Genomic DNA, 18185 nt, shown 5'->3' with positions numbered 1-18185 from the left:
GTTCAGTTTTAGATAGTGGGTTTGAAGGACCTGGTGATATCAGTGGGGCAGTTGGATAGTGAGACTGGAAGTTAAAAAATAGAAGATTGTCTCTATCACTCTCATAATAATTATTTTCATCACCATCAAGAAGCACTTGTTAAGAATGTATTTGTGAGATCAAATAATTCCAGTCCCACCACCCACCTACATACTTCTCATCTACTCATTCACTCACCTACTCAGCCTCCCACGCATCCACTCACCCACCAACTCAATCATTTACCTGTCACCTACACAGATATCCTGTACACCCCTAAACACACCCCACATACTCCACATCAGTCATCTACCCATCGTTCACCCATTTCCCCAGCCATCCACCTACCTACCAACCCTACCTGCTCATACTCAAATTTGCCCACCCAGTCATATACCCAATCATGCACCCCCATCCCCCATTTACTCACCCATTCAACAAACAAGTATGAATCAAACACCAAGTTGCCCCGCTGGCTTAAAAGTGCTCCCTCACTGCATCCACATTGCTAGAGGTAGATGGAGATTTCTTTGATTTTTCATTAGAGCTCCTCTCTCTCTCTCTCTACTCCTCTCCTAGACCCTTTACAACTCCATCAAGAATGAAAAGCTGGAATGGGCCATGTGAGTAGTGCCCATGGGCCCAGGTACAGGACACTGAATCACTGGGAGGGAGATGGGAGTGGCTGGGGGTGTGTAAGGAAGTCACTCCTGCCACTCTCCATGGTGCTGATTTCTCCCACACCAGGGCCTTTGTAGCCCCTGTCCACCTGACCATACCCGGTGTTGAGTTCCCCTTTAGGTTCATTTTCTGTTGTGATAAAAAGTGTACAGTGTTCACACTGCTATGGAATAGATAGAACTGTGACTTTAGTTCCACAATATCCACACTGGTTTTCTGTACTGGGAATACCACCACTATTCCCAAATGATGATAACTCTTTCCCCTTTGGGAGGTAGGTAAGCAGGAGGCATGGGTCCCCCTTTAACCACAAGAATATGACCATGTTTAGGTGGCAATTGTTCTTGGTAGTAGGGAGGGGTGACTGTCTCCTAACTTCTACCCCTGTGAAGGCAGTGAGTCTTGGAGGTGCCCAGCCATTTGGAAAGAGGTGTGATGACCTTGCTAGTTGGGGAGACTGAGAGGTTCTGGAGAAAGTGGCTGCCCTGCCTTGCTGTGCTCCCCAGGGCATCCTGGGTCTTTGGATCTGTGTGGAGGTCCCAGGCAGGGATTGTTAGGAGTCTCAATCCCACAGGGAAGAGCTGGTATTCTTCTACCAAGGCTCAATGGGGGCCCTCATCCTGGTTTCCCTCCCTCAGCATGTCTGTGGGGCTTGGACAGCAGCTTCAGTGTGGCCATGAGTTACTGCTCACTGGAGCTGGGCCTTCAGGGTTGAAGAGAGGAGAAGGAAGACCAGGAAGAAGGTCTGGAGATAATAAGGTCTCCAACTTTGTGATCAAGGGTGAGGATTGGAGCTTAGAGGCCAAAAAGTCAAAGAGCAGAGCTGAGGGGTCAGAATTGAAGACTCAAGGGGAGGAGTCAAAGATCTGGATCTGTGATCTGGAGTTGGAATCTCCTCTTCTCTGCTTTGACTGGCTCCCAGAGGAGTGGTTGGTGGGAAGAGGGCATGTTGATGTGGGGCTGAGGCCTCCCTGGAGGTGGTGCTTAGGCCTACTACTTTCCCAGTGATGAGGATGAGCTGAGGAAATCACTGTCTGAGCTGGTGGATGACAAGTTTGGGACTGGCACAAAGAAGGTGACACGGATCCTGGATGGTGGCAACCCCTTCCTGGATGTCCCACAGGCTCTCAGCGCTACCACCTACAAGCATGGTGTGCTGACCCGGAAGACTCACGCCGACATGGATGGCAAGAGGAGTGGGTGTCAGGCGGGGGAAGGGGCATGGGGAGGGATGCTAGTCCAGATGGGGCCCATCCCTCTTTGCCACTCCTCTGGGGGTGCACATGCAGGTAGATGGGTGGGGGAGGCAGAGGAGGACATATTGGGGTGGGTGGTTGTGGCCACCCGTGTCCTGTCTCTAGCACCCCGTGGGAGGCGTGGCTGGAAGAAATTCTATGCGGTGCTCAAAGGGACCATCCTGTACCTGCAGAAGGTGAGCAATCGCCTCAGTGTCCTTACCCAAGAAGGGCCAGCTCATTCCTCCATCCAGCTATTGCTTTGTGGTGCCCAGAGGGTCCTGGGCAAGACCTGGGGCTTAGGCAGGTAAATGCCGGGTCCTCTCCCATCAGGGACCTGACTTGGGCTTGCCCAGAGCTTTGGTGGGTTCAGGGAGGGGTTTTTAAGTGCCCAGGGGCTCAGAGGATAGGCAATGTGAGGCCTCTTCAGGCCTCTGGGGTAAACTGGGGTGCGGGGAGGAGTGCCTGGAGTGATTCTTGTTGGGGTTGGGGTTGGCATGGCATCACAGCAGCAGGAGTTGAAAATGGAGGGAGATACAGCAACAGAAGGAGGGTGAGTGAGAGGAAGAGCTGGTGAGAGTGGAGGAAATGTGGGTTAGTAAGCCAGAGCCTGGCCATGACAGAGGCTTGCCCCCCCCCCCCCCCGTCCTACCTGTCCAGGATGAGTACAGGCCTGACAAAGCTCTGTCTGAGGGCGACCTGAAGAATGCCATTCGCGTGCACCATGCGCTGGCCACCAGGGCCTCTGACTACAGCAAGAAGTCCAACGTGCTCAAGCTGAAGACGGCTGACTGGAGGGTCTTCCTGTTCCAGGCACCGTAAGTAGCAGTGGGCGCCCCTTTGCTCACTCTGGACTCAGGGCCTGCAGCATGGAGCCTGCACTACACCCCTCTCCTCATCCGCTTTAGGGGGCGCCCTGAGCTCCCCTTGCATGCGTGTACCGCTCAGCACAGACCAACAGCAGTGTCCCCTGTAGCCATGATTCTCCAAGCGTGGTCCCCTCAGTGTCTCCTGGAAACTTGTTAGAAATGCAGTTTCTCTGGCCCCACCTTAGACCTGCTGAATCAGAAACTCTGGGGGGGGGCGGCAGTTGGGTTTAACAAGCCCTCCAGGTGATGCTGATGCACCATGAACGCCCTACATACGCGGCAGGTGGAGCCTATGAACCAGCATCCCTCACCTTGGGGTGGGGGGATGGGTGGGAGACTCATCCTGCAGGTTCTCTGTAAGGCCTCCCGTCCACTCCCCTGAACCCCACCCTTCTGTGACTTCAGATTGGGGTCTCATGTTTCATAAGAGAGAGGCTAGTAGGCGAGCTCTCAGGAAGGGGGGGGAATGCCCGGGAAGGTAGTGGGGATGACCAGCTGCCTCCAGTGATCCCCGGGCCAGCTGGCTCTAGAACCCGTTCACTCCATGGCCTTTAGCTCTGGACCTGGCAGCTTTGTTTTCACATAAAAATCCAGGTCTTCCCTGGGAGCTGGGACAGAAGGGAGCTCCCTACACAGACATGGCCAGGCCCATCCAGCGCCACCCTACCTTCCTCCCTCATGCCTTCGCCCACCTACATGGAGGTGTTTGTGTGCTCGCTCTGCCAGGCTAGTGCTGGGTACCGGGCGCTGGGTCGGGAAGAGGGAGCCCTATTGTGAGAAACTGGTGCCCTTTCCCCTCCCATCCTGCCCCAGGAGCAAAGAAGAAATGCTGTCCTGGATCCTTAGGATCAACCTGGTGGCCGCCATCTTCTCAGCCCCAGCCTTCCCAGCTGCTGTCAGCTCCATGAAGAAGTTCTGTCGGCCCCTGCTGCCCTCCTGCACCACTCGCCTCTGCCAGGTACAAGCTCCCGGGGTCACAGCACCGCCTCCCCAGGCTGCCTCCCCCATGCCAGGCCCCGTCATTCAACAGCGCTCACCTCAGCTCCTGCACAGTGTTCGGGGCTCAGAGACAATGCGAGGGGACAGATATCCTCTCCTATCCCCCCACCCCTGCCCCCATTTACAGATGGGAAGACTGAGGCCATGCACAACACTGGCCTGGCTATGCTGTGGTGAGCGGCATGGATGTGCATCTATGCCAATGGCGGTGTATCCTGTGGATGTGATTGTAGGTCTGTGGACATCATGTGCATTTGGCATGAATGTGAGAAAATGTGTGTGTCATAAGCAGCTAGGAATAGGAAGGCTTGACTGTCCCTTCTTCCAGTCATCTATGCTTAAATGTATTTGTAACCCCCAAAACTCCAATTCATCCATACTCGTTTTTCAGTATTTTTTTTTTTTTGAGAGGAAAGGACAAATGGAGGACCACAACTTGAGAGGCAGAGGGCAGGGGAAGCTCCTTACTCCCTGTCTTTGCCAGCTGCTGGCCCTTTTCCTGCTGGGCCCTTGTCCTGGGTCTCTCCACTGAGCTCTTGGGGCTGCTACTTATGCCCAGATCCCATATGCACACTTACTCAGTACACACCCCCCCCTCCGTACATGTGTTCACACACATGCACACACATGCACGCAGCCCATTGCCCACATAGCAAAAGGCAATGTGACTATACTGTGGTGGGTGGAATGTTTGTGCTCCTGTCTGTGTGACAGTGTCTCTGCCTGTCTTTCGTTGTGATCCTGGGTATGTGACCATCATGTGTCTGGCATGCATGTAAGAGAATGTGTGCATTGTATGGAGCCCGGGGTAGCTAAGGCCAGGCTGCCCTTCGTCCAGGGTGTTTGTGTGTGCGTGTGAGAGTCCACATGAGCCAGGGGGTGCCTCTGGGTGATTGTGTGTCTATGTCAGGGAGTATCTATGTGCACATACAAGCTTGAGGGTTTCTCATCTCCCAAGCCTGCTAGGAAGGGCAGGTATCTAGGAGAGCTGATGCCAGTGGGAGCAGGGAGCAAGGAAGAAGGTGGAGCGCTCCCGTAGGTCCCAAGCCTGGCTCTACTCCACGTATTGATGACCCTGGCCAGGTGGGCCAATTTCCCTGTAGTGAAGCAGATCCTGGCAGGACAGGATTAGATGCATCCCTGTGACATCCTGAGAGTGGGACCTCACAGCACCGGACTTGTCTTTGCAGGAGGAGCAGCTGCGTTCTCATGAGAATAAGTTGAGGCAGGTGACTGCAGAGCTGGCTGAGCACAGGTGTCACCCAGTGGAGAGGGGCCACAAATCCAAGGAGGCGGAGGAGAGCCGACTGAAGGAGCACTATCTCACATTTGAGGTGGGCCCTCTGTGGGACAGATGGTGCAGGACTGGGCTGGGGCCAGAGGAGGCCAGTTGCCATCTTCCACCTCTCGCCACCAACATCATTCCATAGCCAGTGGCTCCTAGTTTGAGGGTTCTCCACTTTGGGGGCTCCCCTGAGGCATCATGAACCATGCACGGCCTCCTGTGGGCCAGTTTGCACAGTCCAGCTATCGATTGTGTCTCTCAAAGAGCACCAGATGGGCTCCACCAGAACCCCCCCTCCCTGCCCACCACCTTCTTACTTTTCTCCAAGCCCCTCCTCGCCTCCACTTTCCCGCAGGCCCAGCTTCTCAGGGAGTGTTTCCCACCAAGCTACAGAACTCTCAAGCCCTATCCGCATGACTTTCCCCCTTTTTGTCTCATTCTCAAGCAGAGCAACTTAATCTCTCCTAACCTCTCCCTTCTTTCCATCTCGTCTCTCTCTGCCCACTACCCTGATTCTGCCTCACGATGCTTTGCAAATGGGCCTGACAGAATATCACCTTCTTTGGGTGAGGATCGGGGGTTGGCTTAGGGGAGGAAGGCAGGAACCACTTGTCCATTTTGGACTGGCCTTGGGACTACCCTGCATGTGGGAGTGGACAGACAGACAGAGAGGTTGAGACTGAGCTGAGAAGCCCCCAGAGTAGGAAGGGCAGGAAGTCACCAACCTCAGTCTCTACATTTCTGCACTGATTTTCTATTGAGGTGTGGGAAAGAGAGGAGAGTTCCCAGAATAGATCTTGACCTTTTGAAAAACATAAAGCTTTGTAGCTTATGGAAGTCTTCTCAGATCTACACTCTTGGCAACGTAAAAATGATGATGGCAAAAGCTACAGTGGACTGATCTCTTGTGAATTGTCACGTGTGATTATGTCACTTACCTTGTATTGACTGATTTAATCCTCATATAGACTCTGTGAAATTGGCTCTGCTATTATCCCCATTTTACAGACAGGGAAATTGAGGCCTGGAGAGGTCAGATCACTTGCCTGAAGTGACACAGTTAAGTGCAGGAGCCAGGATCCTAACCCAGGTGATAGATTGTAGCTCCAGTGCCCTGGTCTTTCTCACCCCACCTGGTTTAACTGGGGGGTGGGAGGAGGGGGTGGAGAAGGGGAGGTGAAGCCCAGCAATGAAGGGTCTTTCTTTTCTTTTTAAAAATATGTTTTTATTGATTTCAGAGTGAGGAAGGGAGAGGGAGAGAGAGATAGAAACATCAATGATGAGAGTCATTGATCGGCTGCCTCCTGCACGCCCCCTACTGGGGATGGAGCCCGCAACCCCTGACATGTGCCCCGACAGGGAATCAAACCATGACCTCCTGGTTCATAGGTCGATGCTCAGCCACTGAGCCACGTTGACCAGGATGAAGGGTCTTTCTGTTCATGTGCCTGAGCTGGGCAAGAATAGAGTCTCCTGACCCTTACTCCCTGCTTCTTCCATGACCCCAGCCTCCCCTGACTGTGGTGAGAGCCTGAATGAAGCTCAGTATCAAGGCTCTCAGGTGCTGTCAAATCTCCCTCCCAAATGTTTACCAATTGACAACCCATTTAATAGCTTGTGAACTCACCTCTCTTTCCATGCCCTCACCAACACTGGACATTAGTGAATGTTTTAATCTTCACCAATCTGATACGTTTAACAAGTGGTGTCTTATTGCTATTTTAATTTGGATTACAATTTTTAAATTTTGATAAAATACACATAGCATAAAATTTACCATCTTAATCATTTTAAAGTGTGTGGTTCAGTAGTATTAAGCCTAGTATTCACATTATTGTGCAACCAAGTTCCAGAACTTTTTCATCTTCCCAAACTGAAATTCTATACCCATTAAACAACTCCTCAGCCCACCCCATCCCCATCCCCAGCCCCTGGCAACCAAAATTCTACTTTCTCTCTCTATGAATTCGACTACTCTAGGTACTTCTCATAAGTGGAATCATACAGAACTTGAGTTTTTGTGACTGGCTTACATCACTTAGCATAATGTCCTCAAGGTTTGTCTATGTTGTAGCATATGTGAGAATTTCCTTCCTTTCTAAGGCTGAATAATGTTCCATTGTATGGATATGCCAATTGTATTTACCTGTTCCTCCACTGGTAGACATTTAGGTTGCTGCCCCCTTTTGGCCATTGTGAATAACAGCTGCTATGAACACGGGTGTGCAAATATTTCTTTGGAACCCTGCTTTCAGTTCTTTTGGATATATACTCAGAAGTGGTAGTGAGGGAACATATGGTATTTTCTACTTTTTGAGGAATAGCCATACTGTTGTCAACAGCGGCCATCCCATTTTACATTCCCATCAGCAGTGCATAAGGGTTCCAATTTCTCCACATCCTTGCCAACACTTGGTATTTTCTGGTGTTTTTATTTTTATAGTAGCCATCCTAATGGATGTGTAATAGTATCTCATTGTAGTTTTGATCTGCATTTCCCTAATGATTAGTGACGCTGAGCATCTTTTCATGTGCTTCTTGACCAATTGTACATTTTCTTTGGAGAAATGTCTATTCAAGCCCCTTGTCCATTTGTTGATTGTTTCTTTGTAGGAGTGTGTGTGTTTTTTTTAAAAAAATACATTCTGGATACTAGACCTTTAGCAGGTATATGATTTGCAAATATTTTCTCCCATTCTTTAGATTGCCTTTTTACTCTATTGTGTCCTTCATACACAGACATTTTGATGTAATTCCATTTTATTTTTACTTTTGTTGCCTGTACTTGCCTATTTTTTAAAAAATTGGACTGTTTATCTTCTTTTTACTGATTTGTGAAAGTTCTCTGAATATTAAGGAAATTAGTCTTTTGTCACCTAAGATACAAATAGTATTTCACATTTTGTTGCCTTTTAACTTTGTTTTTGACCTTTCTCTGCTCTTTCCCTAGAAAAGCCGTTATGAGACCTATATCCACCTCCTGGCTGTGAAAATCAAAGTGGGCTCAGATGACCTGGAGCGGATTGAGGCCCGGCTGGCCACCCTGGAAGGGGACGACCCTTCCCTCCGAAAGACACACTCAAGCCCTGCCCTCAGCCAGGGCCATGGAACTGTGACTGGCAGCAAAGCCACAAAGGATACCACTGGACCTGATACTTAGTTGGCATGGATGGGCAGGCCCCAGAGAGGGGCAAATGCCCCCAGAGGGGTCAGAGAGCACAATTCCAGCCAAGAGCCACTCAGGCCAGCTCCAGACAGATGTTGGGCAGCCAGAGGGGTGTGGAGAGCCCCATGGGCCAAGGAGATGGAGATGCTATTCATGGCATTGATTTTGTACCCTGGGGCTTCTCTGGGCCTCAGACCCTCTCCCCAGCCTTCACATCCCTCTCCACCAGGGAGCCTCATTTTATAGGGCGGTTTTGTGCATGCTCTAGATACCATCTCACTGGTGAAGCAGGAAGGGCAGTGGACTTCCCAGGCCCTGGTCTTCTCACACATTCTTTCCTCATTTCCCTTATCTCTGAGGGCAGATCTTGACTCCAGGTCTCAGCTGGACACACACCATTTCTCCCCCTCCTTGCTCCAAGTTGACCAGCAGCAGGTCTGCAAACCACCAGCACTATCCTCCCTCCCTCTACCCAGCAGCCTCTGGAATCGCACCCCATTGTCCCTGCCTCACACTGCAATAATCCGGGACCCAGGCCTGTTGCCTCCGTGCCAAGCTGTCTCCACTCATGTGTGTGCCCACCTCACCTTCCACCCACTGAGGCCACTACTGTTTTCTTTTATATGGACGTAATGTATATATATAGGAATTATATATCCATATAAGGACCCCCTTTAAAGATGGCTTCGGAACTGATATCATTTAGAGGATGAACTAAGATGAAGGAAAGCCTATTTCAGGGCTGCTTCTGGCCCCTGATGGCCCTGACACTGGGAGGGAAGGTGGGGATAGTGCTGACCTCCTCTCACTCCGTTTCTTCCCTCTTCCAGCTGACCTGGGACTTACATTGCTCTTACAGTTGATGTTTTGGAATAAATAGTGCGTGTGTGTGCCACCCCATCTGTCCCACAGGCATCACGGTGTGTGAGTGGGATGGGACGGTGGCTCTGTTTATTTTTTGGTCTTTACGTTGGTGCTGCCAGGTCTCTGAGCTCCAGAGGTGGCCTCTTGTTCAGATCTACTGTTACAGGAATAAAAGACATTCTGCCTTGCAAATAGCCACTTGTCAAGAAGCCCAAAGATGTTTGATGGGGGAAGGTTATGGAAGCCATTAATCCTTGGTCTTGGGGAAAGGTGGAATGACAAGTTGCTGATTGTTTTTTAGGTTGATATTTCTTTCACTCTTCTAGTGACTCAGAAATGCTAGCTAAGGACATGTTTGGGAAGAAAGAGAAATTTACCACATGACGATCACAGACTAGCATCCTTTAAACCGTGTGTTCCTCAGACTGACAAGCGGTGGGGGTGATGGCACCCTCAACGCAGCTATGATGAGTAAATCCTTTCTATTTTTAAAATAGATTACTGTAGTTTGGCCAGCAATTTGACCTCAGTGGTAACATACTTAGTTACTAAGTCATTCTTGCAGCTAAGTAGCCAACATTTACAAGCCCACTCACATTTGATGCAGAGAACATGTGAGTCTGTGAAGAGATGTAGTGATTTAAATCCAGATTGATTAATTTGGATCAGTTGAAGTGCATTTTATAATCAAACCATCTGGCCCCTTCATTTTGCTGAGGGGAATGAAATGTTCATTTAAGTGAAATTGAAAGAGCAGTGTGGCAACATAAAGAGCTCTCTGTACCTTCTCCAGGCTATCTCAAAGGTCCTTTGATTTTTGGGGTCAGCTTCCCATTGTCCACCTCCTAAGGGCAGGTGAGTGAAAACAGAGGAGCAATCCCTGTCTGTTGCAGACAGATGTGCTTCCCTGAGCACTAGTTGTGCCTCCCATCAGTAAAAAACATTTTTAGTTCACTTTCTTAATTGTATAATTATTTATTGTAAATGATATACATGTACTACTGTACTAAAATATTATGTACATTATAAAACATACACAAAAATAGAAATTTTAAAAAAATGAGATGAAAATAAATCGAAATCAAAGTTCTAATAATTTTTCCTGCATTCTAATGGACCATTATGTTCACCCCACAAAATAATGCCCATTTTCCAGGACTGTCCAAATCCAGGGGCTGGAGGGCCGCAGGTGAGATGTTGTAAGTGGTTGCACCACCTAGTGGTCCTGGGAAGTGGCTGCAGCTCAGGGACTCCTGGGGCCTGACTCTTGACTACAGCACCTCTTGAGCATTTATCCTCTTACTCAATGAAAGTCTACAGTGCTGCACATTGTGCTGGGTTCTGGGGATACTGTGGGGAGAAAAGGATTGACCAGCTACCTGTCCACATGGGGCTCACAGTCTAGAGGGGAGGGGGACAGACAGTCACCATCACCATTTGGGACTCTGGGCTGGGGAGACAAGCCAAAAATGACCTGGCAGAGAGAAGAATTGGAGAAAGCCCCCCGAATGTCCCAAGTGCTCCTGGAGACAGGGTGGTAGTAGGGAAGTCGCTTATTTGTGCTACACCTCTTAGGCCATGCAGAAGATGCCCCAAGGCAGAAATCTGAAAGGCAGAGAGGAGAAGGGGCCTCTGACCACACCTGCTTCCAGGTTCCTTTCACACCTGTGAAGTGAATGAGTGGCTGCAACGGTGAGAAAAGAAGAACTAGATTAGGCTCTGGCCTTAGACTCTCAGCAGGTATCTTAGAATCCAGAGCAGATAATGAAGGCACCAAATGGGATTGTGTGAAGGCCAATAAGTTTACCAGGTGGTTATTCAGAATTACTTGGGGTCACACAGAGGTTGGTGGGTTCACTGGAGTCATGGAGGTGGTTTCTGACAAAGTTTAGAAGGTAACAACTGAACCCTCAGAAGTGTCCAATGAGGGCACTAAGTTGGGTCGATGGGTTCACCAAGAGTTCATTTCTAATTACTTGGGGTCATGAAAAGGTCAACGGGTTCACGAAGAGTTCATTCCTAATTACTTGGGGTCATATAGAGGTCACTGGAGTCATGGAGGTGGTTTCTGACCAAAAGTTTAGAAGGTAACAGCAACTCACTCTCGGAAGGGTCAAATGAGGACACTAAGCTGGGTCACGAAGAGGTCAATGGGTTCACCAAGAGTTCATTCCTAATAACTTGGGGTCATGAAAAGGTCAATGGGTTCACCAAGAGGTCATTCCTAATTACTTGGGGGTCACACAGAGGAATTACTGGCTTTCAGAAAAGTTTAAAGCCAACAGCAAACTCAGAGCCAGTAGAGAGATCTGGGTGATAGTATCAGATGGAGGCTAGGAGAAGTCAGTGATTTGCAGGTTTATGCAGAATTTAGTTCATTGTTTTCATTTGTTTCTTTGTAAAGTGTTTTTTTGTTTCAGTGCCCCCAATATGAATACAATGACCTGAGTTCTTTTTCTCCATAACCTCCCTTTCATCCAGGTTTTGCCACTCTGTGTGATTCAAGAATGCAAGACACAGGGTATCCTCATTACCAACGTTAAATTAGCTATTAACAGGCACCTACAGGCATACCTCATTTTATTGCGCTTTGCTTTATTGTGCTTCACAGTTGTTACCTGTTTTGTAAATTGAAGGCAAGACCCTGCAGCAGCAAAAAAAGATTATGACTTGCTTTATTGCAAGACTTGCTTTACTGTGGTGGTCTGGAACCAAACCCTCCATATCTTCAAGGTATGCCTGTGTCAAGTGCCAGAAGCTACTGGGTGCTGTATATATAAACCTCCACAACAATCCTTTGAGGGAGATGTTGGCATCACCATTTCAGTCAAGGAAACTTCAGTCTAGAGAAATCATAAAGCTAGTGAGTGGTGGAGGTGGAATTTGAACTCAGGCCCTGTTGATACCTATGTCCTCTCAATCCTAAACCTCTCTGCCCCCTCCATCTGTAGGTATCCAAACTAACCAGACACATCCTGGGGGCATTCACATGCATTCGCACACAAGTCAAATTCTGAGCAGTTAGGATAGAAGGCTTCCTCAGGTTGAGCTGGAACATAAAGGTTCCTGGAGCTGGGCACTGGTTTAAGAAATTAATCAAGGGCAAAGGCTTTTTAACCCTGGACCTCTCTCTGCCTTCTCCATGCCTGAAATCATGTACTCTTCATCAGGGACTGCAGGTTTAGACAAGCCCTAGCTCTGAGGGGCCTAAAGTTGGGAAAAGTGTAACACCCTGTGGGCTTACAAACTGCAGCAGCTGTGGTCCTCCTGGCAGCTGAGGGTACCCATTATCCACCTTGCATGTCCAGACTTTGCCTGTGACATGCTTGAGGCCCCAAGGGTCATCTTGCCTCAGCTGTCCCAGTGCCAACCCCACAATCCTTCCCTCCTCACCCACCTGGGTCCGGAAACTGTTGCCTCAGTCTGGCCCCTGTAGCTCCAGGGCAGGAACTGGGCCAGGGTTCTGAGGCAGAGCTTGAAGCAGAGTAATTTGCATCAGCCCCTTGGCCAGGTTCCCCAGCAGCCAGGGGGGATACCTTGTGAGAGTTCTCGGAAGAGGGAGAAGGGTTGGAGCCTGTCCTGGGAACTGGAGCCAGGGAGATTGGAGGGAGTGTCTCTTCCTCCCAGGGATTACCCTGGCCCTCTCTAACTTCTGCACCAACATCCATCCATCTCCACCCCAGGTCTTCATCCTCTGTCTGCCCTCCTCACCTGGGGGCTAGGCACACACAGTCAAACATGAGTTATTTCTGATTTTATTTATAATATAAAAATGTTCAAGTGTCAACAGTCAGGTGTTTGGACATTTCAGGGCAGGGTTCCCATTTGTTTGGGATGTTTTTTAAACAATTACCTTTTTGACAAATTAGCAGTGGACCCAGTTTTGTGGGGGTTGGGAGGACAGGGCTGGAGAGGGAGTGGAAGTCATAGGTGAGTTGGAGGCTGGGAATTGGGCTGAGAAGGAAACGGTGTTACTTTATTGCTAAAAGGGGAATCAAATACACTGTCAAGTGGCTCTTCTAGGTCCCAGCGTGACCATGCATCCAATCTAAAGAATCTGAAATGCAAAGGACATGCAGGCATAAAATAGAAAAGACGACCTGTAAACGAAGGTGCTGCAGAGGACAAGGGGCGTCCTGGAGGCCATGGGGGAGGAGGAGCCTCCAACGTTGGGGCCCTGGCAGAGCTGCCCCCTCCCTGGAGCGGGGACTGTTGGGAAGACCTGGTTCTCAGTGCCTCCTCCCTTAGCAGCTGTGAGGAGCGGGGAGGCCCCCTCCCCATTCAGGTTGCTGTCGCTGGGCCTTAGTCTCCCTCTGGGCGTGACCTGACCCCAATTTTAGCTCCAAGCCTAGGATCCCTGGCCTTTCCTCAGGGGATCCCGGACTGGAGATCTTGCAAAGAGGCAAAGGGCCAATCCATCAATGCCCCGCACCGCAGCCCCCCTACCCCACCTCCCAATCCCGCAGCCTCTTCTCTGCCCACTTTCTCTCACCCCCATCAGCTCAGGGTCCTACACTCCCCCCACCCCCGCCCGAAACCCAGACTTTTCTCCAGGAGCTCCAGATTAGCGTACAGCAAAAGGCACCACAAATAGGTTTCTATTAAAGAGTCAAAAAATTGGCCCATCTCTCTTTTTTTTTGTTGTTTCTTTTTTTTTCCGAAGCTGTAAATCAGGATGTTACATATAAATAGTTTCCCTATAAAAACGTCTTTGCCGTTAGCTAGTATTATAAGACAATTTTTGCTAAAATGAAAATAAAACATTTTGTTATACCTTTTTCCTTTTATAGAAAATAAAAATATTTTTATTTCTTTTTTTCCTCCTCACTCCAGTCGGTGGTCGCCCTTCTCCTTAAAGACGAGGGAGGGGGGAAGGCGGGCCCTAGAGGGGCGCCGAGTCCTGCTTGGCCCGCGCGGGCGGCCCGCGGCTGTGTCTGCTGCTGGCCTGAGTGCTGTGGCTCTCCAGGGAGTAGTAAGTCCTGCTGTCCGCCGCCCCGCACAGCGGCGGCGAGTCCGAGCGCAGCGCCTCGTGCGCCGCGCGTAGGCCGAGGAAAGGCGTGCTCTCGGCCGCCAGCGCCCCGTCCGCGTCGTCCGGGTCGTCGTCCGAGGCTGAGGCCGAGCCGCCTCCCGAGCCGCTGCTCAGCGACAGCGAGTCCCGCGCCGCGCGTGCGCGCTGCGCCGCCAGCCCGTTAAGGCGAGAGCGGCGCCAGCGCCGGGGCCCCGCCGACGTCCTGCGGGACGCGCCGCGAGTGCGCGGCGGCGGCGGCGGGGGCGCGCACTCCTGCGTGGTCTCGTACTCATCGTCCTCCGGGATGCGGAAGGGGCTGGCGGGCAGGCTGCCCAGGCTGCCGCCCAGCGCGCAGGCGCCGCGCCGCGGCCCCGGTCCCACCGAGGGGTAGTAGTAGCTGTCGTAGCTGCGCTGCATGTCGGCGCCGGACCCGGGCTCGGGGCCGGCGGGCGCCGGGTGCCGCAGGAGCGGCTGCTGCTCCGCCAGGCGGTAGCTGATGGGCGCGGCAGGCGGCAGCGACACGGCATGCGCCGAGTTGGGGGACGTGATCTCGAAAGTGGGCACCTGCGTGGCCAGCGAGTAGTGGAAGTCCACGGGCGAGAGGCGCGCGGGCGTGGTCAGCGCCGACACGTACCTGCGAGGAGAGCAAGAGGCGTGGGCCCGGGGGCCTGGGGGTGGGGTGGAAGCCTACGGAAAGCAAAGGTCTTTCGGAAAATCACCCACACCTGCAAGAACTATGGTGGTAATCCTCAGTGACCGTAAGCAATTTGCGTAACCTTTCCGAGCCTCAGTTTCCTTGCCTGTTAACCGGGGATAACCACGAGTCCATAAATGTATCAGTGGGGTGCTACAGTCCGGTGCCTGTCTCACCCTTGATAAGCCTCTGTGAACGGTCCTTTGCTGGGAGGACGCTTAGTCAGTTTTATTCCTGAATGGTTACTTTGGCTCAGGCTGAGGCTAGAGTATTTGAGACATACGATCCCCTATAGCACAGTAATTCTACAAGACCCTCATGTTAGTCCCACATGACATGAGAGGAAACTGAGACCCAGAACATTTAAGTCACTCAAGGTGCAACAGCCAGGAAGTGGTGGAGCTGGGATCTGAACAGAGGCTGGGCAGGAACCAGGACTCACACTGCCCAATTCCAGAAGCCACTAGTCCCCATTCAGTCACCCTTGTCACTTGGACTCACTGTCCCTGCAGGAACAATTCATCCCATGGCTAATGGCTCAGTAGGGGAATTATTTTTTCTTATATTGAAGCTAAAAGCTGCCTCAGGGAAGTGACTGCTCATACCTCAGATAGGATCCTCAGCCCAGGGCTGACTACCCAAGACCCCACCGGAGTGTCTCTGCTTGGGGCTAACGAACACCAGTTCCTCCAAAAGTTGGCCCTTGCTAATATCTCCAGTCTGGGTCCCAGACATTTGTCCCTTTTTTTCCTCCACACTCCCCTTGCTGAAGTCCATCAGCTTCTTGCCCAACATTTGTCCACCTCAGTACAGGGACCACCTACCTCCATGCCTCTCTTCCAAACTGTAGAGCTGGCACCTCACTGCTCTCTGGAGTCCCTGTTACAGTGGTACCTCGGTTTTCGAATGTAATCCGTTCTGGGAGACTGTTCGAGTTCTAAAACGCTCAAAAACCGCGGGATCAACAGCCAACAGTTGGGCCTCAGGATCTTGCCCTCAGCGGAAGCCATTTGGCACGTTCAACTTCCAAGGCGCGTTTGAAAACTGAAGCATTTACTTCTGGGTTTACAGCGTTTGTGAACCGAAATGTTCGTCACCAGAGGTGTTCGAAAACTGAGGTACCACTGTGCTCTCTTTCTGAATCACCTGACTCCCCTCTCTTCCCTCTCCCACATGCACATCCAATTAACCACCAAGTTGTACTCTTTCCCCCTCTCCTGGAGCCACCCTCCGCCCTGCTTCACCCTATACTGGGCCTAGTTGTTCATTCTGGTCATCCTCCCACCCTGGGGTCTTTTCTCCTTAACTCTATGCAGTCCCCACAGCAATCTTTTAAAATCAAAGCTCTGCATACCCACCTAAAGCCCACACCCTAAGCAGAAGCCCAGGGCCATCAGCTGTCCATCTGGCCATAGCCTGCTTATTCAGGCCCAGCTCCTCTCTCCACAGCTCACTCTGCCCCAGGCATCTCACTCACCAGCCATGCTCTGAAGTGCCTCTGCTAGAACAGCTCAAGATGTTCCTCTTGCCTGGAATGCTTTCCCCATCTCTCTCCCTCCCAACCATTAAGGAGTCCTATTGCCATTGATAACAGCTACACCTAGGGAGCACCAGCTCCATGCCAGGTAGGAGGCAAAGAGCTTTGTGCATGGGATAACTAGTGGCTGTCACAGAACCATGATGGTGTTCTCCATGTTCCACAGCTGAGAAAAAAAGGCACAGAGGTGATCAACCCGCCCTAAATCACACAGGTGGTGGAACTGGGTTCGGAAAGGTTGGTCTTGGAAAATCTGGCTGCTTCCCAGAGCCTATAGTGAACACTGGGTTTCTCTGCCCTGGTTGGGTGTCCTGTGCTTAGCACTTTCCATAGGCAGCTGTGAGCTTCAGTGGTTTGTGTCCATGGCTTGGAGCTTCTTGGGAGCAAGAACCAGGTGGATCCCCAGGCAGGCCTGCCCAGCACAGGGGCAGCATGGAGTAGGCTGAGTTGAGAGTAGGAGAACATCTGCTCCTCTCCCTCCACTCCAGCCTAGAGTTCCTGGTACTTTGTACCTTCCATTGCTTTCCTGCCACAAACCCAACTTGCCAAGGGCCATTTGAGGGCTGAGCAAGGAAGGGGGCTGGCCCCTGTGACTTCTGGCTTTTTCAGGGAAAAAGGGGAGTTTCCTGGTTCTCACTGCATCCACTGCTTGGGAACCCAGTGGTGTCTTGATCCACGGGGCCTTGTTGATACTTCTGGGGCCTGCAGTCATTCTTGGTTCATGCCCATTCTGAACTGGTCAGTCTCCTCACAGACACCCTCCCTCCTACCTTCCAATCTGCTCAATCTCAGGGTCTTTCTGTTCCTGCTGGGACACGGGGGCCGCTGGGTAACTCCAGGGTAAGGCAACCATATGTTCTGGTTTGTTTGGAACAGCCCGTTTGTTCCTGATGTTCCAGTGGAATTATTAATAACATCCTCTTCTACTCTGAAAAGTATCCTAGTAGGACAATTAAATTACATGGTCATAGCCCTGGCCAGTGTAGTTCAGAGATTAGTGTCAATCAGTGCACTGAAGGGTCACGGGCTCGATTCTCAGTCAAGGGGCACTGTCCCTGGCCCCGGTTGGGGCACATGTGGGAGGCAACCAATTGATGTGTCTCTCTCATCAATGTTTCTCTCTCTCCTCTGTCTCTCTCCCCCTACCTCCCTTCTTTCCACTCTCTGAAAAGCAATGAAAAAATATCCTCGGGTGAGGAATAAAAAAAAAACCCTACAAAAAACAAAAACTATAGATGCTGACTGCACACCAGGGTTTACAGGCCCAGCTGTAACCCAGTCTGTCATTAGCATGGTGATGACCCTCAGCAGATCACTGAATCTTTTAGAGATCTTGTTTGGGCATCTGAAAAATGGGGATGAGGCTCTTGGGAATGTCTCTGAGGTGCCCTAAGGGTCAGTCCTGGGTCAGTGGTGCCAGCTCTGGCCAAGGTGGGTCACAGGGTAGGAACTGACCTCTCGCTGTGTGGGGAGTCCCTCAGGGAGTCTATGGAGTCATGGTAAGGTGGCACTGTGGCCCTGCGCTGCTCTTCCAGGCTGTAGGCTGCTGCCCGCCGTGCTCGTGCCTCCACACACGCTGGGCTGTTGCACTTGCTGGTGCCCACAGATGACAGCATGATGCCCGACTGGGAGTCGGAGGTCAGGCTCTCAGAACGTTCCAGGCTCCATGTGTGACTCTCATGCCTGAAGAAGCCAGGAGAGGGTGAGGCTGGGGTCAGGAAGGGTCAGGGCAGCACAGCAGATATAGTCCTAGGCCCACCCCCTCCCTGGTTCTTCATTCCATCTCAGGCTCCCTCAGCTCACTGCTCTTCTCCACTTGGGGGTGATG

At 51.1% G+C, this 18185-nt stretch overlaps 2 protein-coding genes across 6 annotated transcripts in view; one reads left to right on the top strand and one right to left on the bottom strand.

Annotated features, from left to right (window-relative positions):
- Positions 1-8474, top strand: part of PSD2 (pleckstrin and Sec7 domain containing 2) — a 95851-nt gene extending 87377 nt beyond the window's left edge. The window contains exons 9-15 of the mRNA XM_016214163.2: positions 599-642; positions 1706-1896; positions 2062-2132; positions 2596-2753; positions 3618-3762; positions 4994-5137; positions 8039-8474. Of these exons, the coding sequence (XP_016069649.2) occupies positions 599-642; positions 1706-1896; positions 2062-2132; positions 2596-2753; positions 3618-3762; positions 4994-5137; positions 8039-8248 (963 nt within the window). The 3' untranslated portion in view covers positions 8249-8474. The remainder of the gene's footprint in view (positions 1-598; positions 643-1705; positions 1897-2061; positions 2133-2595; positions 2754-3617; positions 3763-4993; positions 5138-8038) is intronic.
- Positions 8475-14000: 5526 nt separating this feature from the next.
- NRG2 (neuregulin 2) overlaps positions 14001-18185 on the bottom strand; it is a 175226-nt gene continuing 171041 nt past the window's right edge. For all 5 annotated transcript variants that reach the window (XM_087815924.1, XM_087815925.1, XM_087815926.1 and 2 more), the window contains 2 exons: positions 17813-18040; positions 14001-14760 (listed from right to left, as the gene is read on the bottom strand). In XM_087815924.1, the coding sequence (XP_087672050.1) occupies positions 14001-14760; positions 17813-18040 (988 nt within the window). The remainder of the gene's footprint in view (positions 14761-17812; positions 18041-18185) is intronic.

Source organism: Miniopterus natalensis, chromosome 4, assembly GCF_054644295.1.
Source record: "Miniopterus natalensis isolate mMinNat1 chromosome 4, mMinNat1.hap1, whole genome shotgun sequence".
Taxonomy (NCBI): Eukaryota; Metazoa; Chordata; class Mammalia; order Chiroptera; family Miniopteridae; genus Miniopterus; species Miniopterus natalensis.
The sequence above is the reverse complement of the archived record's forward strand: the minus strand, read 5'-3'. Positions and strand labels throughout refer to the sequence as shown.